The 6194-nt window shown below is 44.0% G+C and overlaps 1 protein-coding gene across 1 annotated transcript in view; it reads left to right on the top strand.

Moving 5' to 3' along the window:
- The window catches only part of LOC123731950 (tuberin-like), a gene marked incomplete at its 5' end in the record, with an annotated part of 32171 nt that extends 26336 nt beyond the window's left edge, over positions 1–5835 (top strand). The window contains 5 exon segments of the mRNA XM_045711339.1: positions 874–1008; positions 2720–2909; positions 3234–3327; positions 4587–4689; positions 5042–5835. Coding sequence (XP_045567295.1) covers positions 874–1008; positions 2720–2909; positions 3234–3327; positions 4587–4689; positions 5042–5182 — 663 coding nt within the window.
- Positions 5836–6194: the final 359 nt, after the last annotated feature.

Raw genomic sequence — 6194 nt, 5'->3', positions numbered from 1 at the left:
GTATACGTACAAAGAGAGAGAAAATAAAAACATCTCGTGCCCTCGTGCACGAGCCTGAGTCTCAGAGTACTCTGACCAGCCACTATCCAAACGCGATAATGTGTTTCAGCCTGGGGCTGCCTCGATATCATTCAGCTTTTTCCCGGGCTCTGAGAGCCTATGGGAGCCGTAGGAAGTGTCACGTTACAGCAAAGATCCTCAGTCTTCAATAAAAAGAGCCAAGATGAACAACAACTTGTCAGACAGGCCACTTCCTGTTCAGAATCTTGTCAGGTTTTGGCCTGCCATATGAGTTCTGTTATACTCACAGACACCATTCAAACAGTTTTAGAAACTTTAGGGTGTTTTCTATCCAAATCAAACAATTATATGCATTTTCTAGTTACTGGGTAGGAGTAGTAACCAGATTAAATCGGGTACGTTTTTTATCCGGCCGTGTCAATACTGCCCCCTAGCCCTAACAGGTTAACAGTGTCTGTCCCAGTGCTCCAGTAGTCATGAGAGGTGGGAGCGTCTTTAGTTGGCGCTCTCTATTTAGATTCTCTAGACTAACCATCCTTGATCTGATCTGGTTTAGTGGGTGCTGATGGTGGCTGTCTTGTAGGTTCCAGTCGTTGTTGCTAGTCAACTCTGATGTGGACATCCCCAGGACTGTCTTTTACAACCCCTCCTGTTCTGGTTTGGTTGTCGGTGTTAGTTCCCCCTTCTGTTTGAGAGACATTATTTCAGTTTTCTTGCTGGGGAATGTAACGACACACACAAATTATTCACTTTGATCTTTCTCTGGTCCATCACTGACACTATGGATTTGTGCCCATGTGTTTTTTTTCTGTCTCTCTGTCTGTCTCGCTCTCTGTCTGTCTGTGTGTGTAGGTGACAGACCGTCTTATCTCAGAGCGTCTGAAGAAGACTCCAGATGGTTTCAGTCGTACTGATGTCCAGCTGGCTGTAGTGCCTGTTCTCACTGCTATCACATCATACCACAACTACCTAGAACAGGCCAGACAGGTACACACACACACACACACACACACACACACACTGAAATATGCAATGAAAACATTGTTTTGATTAAGGTGAAGAGCGTATTTTCATTAGAAGCATTAGTCTACTTAGTAAATGTTTAAGTTCACAAACAGACATGAACACATTAACACCTGCCAGTTGCAGCTAACTTGGTTAAAAGGGAAGAATCTCAGCTCTCTCCTGCTGTTAACTGCATGTCTCAACTCCCAATATTGAGGGAATAAATGTCGTTAGCAGTCGTTCATTTAGTCAACACTTGTCTACTATTAGGCTACTGTAGAGGTTTAGAAGTGTAGTCCACTTGTCTACTATTAGGCTACTGTAGAGGTTTAGAAGTGTAGTCCACTTGTCTACTATTAGGCTACTGTAGAGGTTTAGAAGTGTAGTCCACTTGTCTACTATTAGGCTACTGTAGAGGTTTAGAAGTGTAGTCCACTTGTCTACTATTAGGCTACTGTAGAGGTTTAGAAGTGTAGTCCACTTGTCTACTATTAGGCTACTGTAGAGGTTTAGAAGTGTAGTCCACTTGTCTACTATTAGGCTACTGTAGAGGTTTAGAAGTGTAGTCCACTTGTCTACTATTAGGCTACTGTAGAGGTTTAGAAGTGTAGTCCACTTGTCTACTATTAGGCTACTGTAGAGGTTTAGAAGTGTAGTCCACTTGTCTACTATTAGGCTACTGTAGAGGTTTAGAAGTGTAGTCCACTTGTCTACTATTAGGCTACTGTAGAGGTTTAGAAGTGTAGTCCACTTGTCTACTATTAGGCTACTGTAGAGGTTTAGAAGTGTAGTCCACTTGTCTACTATTAGGCTACTGTAGAGGTTTAGAAGTGTAGTCCACTTGTCTACTATTAGGCTACTGTAGAGGTTTAGAAGTGTAGTCCACTTGTCTACTATTAGGCTACTGTAGAGGTTTAGAAGTGTAGTCCACTTGTCTACTATTAGGCTACTGTAGAGGTTTAGAAGTGTAGTCCACTTGTCTACTATTAGGCTACTGTAGAGGTTTAGAAGTGTAGTCTACTATTAGGCTACTGTAGAGGTTTAGAAGTGTAGTCTACTATTAGGCTACTGTAGAGGTTTAGAAGTGTAGTGATCATCCACACGTCTCTTATCACAGCAGGTTGGAGATGTGAGCACAGCCTGTTCATCACATTTCTGTGATGGACACATTTTCTTGGTCTATTCAATGTAGCTGTTTTTTAGGCTGGTAAAAAGTCTGAGTGGCTGCTGAATTTAAATCACTGGAAACTATGGCTGGTAAAAAGTGGCTGCTGAATTTAAATCACTGGAAACTATGGCTGGTAAAAAGTGGCTGCTGAATTTAAATCACTGGAAACTATGGCTGGTAAAAAGTGGCTGCTGAATTTAAATCACTGGAAACTATGGCTGGTAAAAAGTGGCTGCTGAATTTAAATCACTGGAAACTATGGCTGGTAAAAAGTGGCTGCTGAATTTAAATCACTGGGAACTATGGCTGGTAAATGCCATGACCCCATGTTTGAGTGCAAGACAATTCCGTTAATGGATTCTGTGAGTGTAGGCCTAAGTAGAAAATAAAACATTTGGGCAAGTGACCATAATCCTCGGGCAGGTAAAAACGACTTGTGCCTTTTTTGAGAGCTTCATCTCGATATCTGCTCATAAATAACATCATCGTTGTTCTCTTCTCTCTTGCCATCCCTTCATCTCTCAGAGGGAGTTGGTTCAGTGTCTGGAGGCAGGGCTGATATACCGCTGTGCTAAGCAGTGTGTGGTTGCCCTGACAATGTGCACCGTGGAGATGCCTGACATCATGGTTAAACTCCTCCCCGCCCTCATCGTCAAGCTGACGCACATCTCGGCAACCGTCGCCATGGCGTCGCCCATGCTGGAATTCCTGTCCAGTGAGAACACACCCTAGTTTACACGCCCTGATAGATGGAAGCCAATCAGAGAACAGGATCTGTATATACAGGAAGTTAGATCAGCCGATGATTGTGTGAAGGATTCTTTGTATTTCACTTCCTAGTTCATGTTAGATAATGTTTACATATGGGAAACACCCCTAATATACCTCACACAGTCATGTTATAAACTTTAGTGTCTTTACAGGGAAGATAACTTGTTCAGTTGTAGAATCAGTGACCCTATTACATCCTTACCTGTTGATGATGGTGCCACATGGCAAGGTTAGATTATGTCATGCTAACTGTGTGTGTGTGTTGTAGCTCTGGTGCGGCTGCCACATCTCTATGCTTACTTCGTAGCAGAGCAGTACGTCAGTGTGTTCGCCATCTCCCTGCCCTACACCAACCCCTCCAAGTGAGTACACGCGCACACACACACGCTCTCTCACTCTCTGTTTCTCTCTCCCTCCCTCCTTCTCTCTACCCTTCTCTAACTCCCTCCCACTCCCTCTCTCTCTCCAGGTTTAACCAGTACATTGTCTCTCTCCAGGTTTAACCAGTACATTGTCTCTCTCCAGGTTTAACCAGTACATTGTCTCTCTCCAGGTTTAACCAGTACATTGTCTCTCTCCAGGTTTAACCAGTACATTGTCTCTCTCCAGGTTTAACCAGGACATTGAGTCTCTTCAGGTTTAACCAGTACATTGTGTCTTACCAGGTTTAACCAGTACGTTGTGTCTCTCCAGGTTTAACCAGTACATTGTGTCTCTCCAGGTTTAACCAGTACATTGTGTCTCTCCAGGTTTAACCAGTACATTGTCTCTCTCCAGGTTTAACCAGTACATTGTCTCTCTCCAGGTTTAACCAGTACATTGTCTCTCTCCAGGTTTAACCAGTACATTGTCTCTCTCCAGGTTTAACCAGGACATTGAGTCTCTTCAGGTTTAACCAGTACATTGTGTCTTACCAGGTTTAACCAGTACGTTGTGTCTCTCCAGGTTTAACCAGTACATTGTGTCTCTCCAGGTTTAACCAGTACATTGTCTCTCTCCAGGTTTAACCAGTACATTGTCTCTCTCCAGGTTTAACCAGGACATTGTGTCTCTCCAGGTTTAACCAGTACATTGTCTCTCTCCAGGTTTAACCAGTACATTGTCTCTCTCCAGGTTTAACCAGTACATTGTGTCTCTCCAGGTTTAACCAGTTCGTTGTCTCTCTCCAGGTTTAACCAGTACGTTGTGTCTGTCCAGGTTTAACCAGTACATTGTCTCTCTCCAGGTTTAACCAGTACATTGTCTCTCTCCAGGTTTAACCAGTACATTGTCTCTGTCCAGGTTTAACCAGTACATTGTCTCTCTCCAGGTTTAACCAGTACATTGTGTCTGTCCAGGTTTAACCAGGACATTGAGTCTGTCTAGGTTTAACCAGGACATTGAGTCTGTCTAGGTTTAACCAGGACATTGAGTCTGTCTAGGTTTAACCAGGACATTGAGTCTGTCTAGGTTTAACCAGGACATTGAGTCTGTCTAGGTTTAACCAGGACATTGAGTCTGTCCAGGTTTAACCAGGACGTTGTCTCTCCACGTTTAACCAGGACGTTGTCTCTCTCTCCAGGTTTAACCAGGACGTTGTCTCTCTCTCCAGGTTTAACCAGGACGTTGTGTCTCTCTCCAGGTTTAACCAGTACATTGTGTCGTTGGCTCACCATGTCATCTCCATGTGGTTTATCCGCTGCAGACTCACCTTCAGAAAGGACTTTGTGCAGTACATCACCAAGGTAGGTGTGTGTTCTCTGTGTTTACACGTGTGTAATAGTCTACCTGTTTCCTGAGTCATTTTCCTTGTAACCACTCTCCTCGCTCTCTCTCTCTCCTCGCTCTCTCTCTCTCTCCTCGCTCTCTCTCTCTCTCCTCGCTCTCTCTCTCCTCGCTCTCTCTCTCTCCTCGCTCTCTCTCTCTCCTCGCTCTCTCTCCTCTCTCTCCTCGCTCTCTCTCTCCTCGCTCTCTCTCTCTCTCTCCTCGCTCTCTCTCTCTCTCTCTCTCTCCTCGCTCTCTCTCTCTCTCCTCGCTCTCTCTCTCTCCTCGCTCTCTCTCTCTCCTCGCTCTCTCCGCTCTCCTCTCTCTCTCCAGGGTCTGCGCTCTAATGCTCTGATGCCGTTTGATGACACCCAGGACACTCAGAGCAGCTTCCGTGCTCGCAGCACCAGCCTCAATGAGAGGCCCAAGAGGTACACACACACACACACACACACACACGGCCGGGTCACATGACTGCTCATTGAAGATCTTGTGAACGCATGCCCGTACAGGAGGTTGGTGTTGTCAAGGTAACACAGGACTCAGCATGACTGTCGTTGTTGTGGTGTGATGGTTGTTTTGCTTTCCCACAGGTTGCTATGGTGATCATTTCTGTTTTGGTTGTTTGTTTTTTGTTGGTAAATATTTTCCGTTGATTGTTGTTGTCTCAACTCACGCACATTATTACCACAAGATGCACAAAGAGGTAGAGAGAGGAGTGTTGCTCTTCCCTTTTCTCTTTCTCACTCTGTCTCTGTCGTGTCATTGACGAACTGTCATCGTACACACTCTGTCTCTCCTCTCTTCTCTCTTTCTCTTTCTCTCGAGATCAAAGGTTTTTTTTCATCAGGGCAGCTGTTTGACTGCAATCTATTAAACAGATGCTCAGAGAAATAATCCCCAAATAAAATCATGTTATAAAATCTTAGAATAAAAGCTAATAATTAAATCAGTCACACAAGTGACTTCCTGAACCACGTCCCACCTAAATCCTACCCCCTAGCCATAACCAGGCCACCCTAATGGTCCCTTGGAGTGTCAATCAAAATCCCCAGCTTCCCAGCTTGGAATTCTGTCATAATCAAGTCCTGTCTAGAAAAAAGAAACGCACACCTTTAAAGGCGAGGTGCTGTCTAGCGGAGTAGAACACTAGAAAATAAAGGAAAGCCGCACACTCTAAGAGCTCAGATGCAAAAATGTAATCACCAACGTTTCGACAGCGAAGCTGTCTTCATCAGGGTATCATCACAAACACTGCGAGATGAGTCATTTATATAGTGTCAAGAGACACACAGGTGTTTGTAATCATGGCCAAGTATGGCCTAATATCATTGGTTAACTCAAATATTTAAAAAAATGGCATACAAAGAACATACAAAAAGACAAACAAATGGATAGCATACGATCATAGCATTTGTAGTCTAAAATGTATCTAACAAACAATTACAATGGCAAAATCACAATTATCACAAGAATGGCTTCAGAT

Source organism: Salmo salar, unplaced genomic scaffold (genome assembly GCF_905237065.1).
Source record: "Salmo salar unplaced genomic scaffold, Ssal_v3.1, whole genome shotgun sequence".
Lineage (NCBI taxonomy): Eukaryota > Metazoa > Chordata > Actinopteri > Salmoniformes > Salmonidae > Salmo > Salmo salar.
This window is presented reverse-complemented; position numbering and strand designations above follow the sequence as displayed.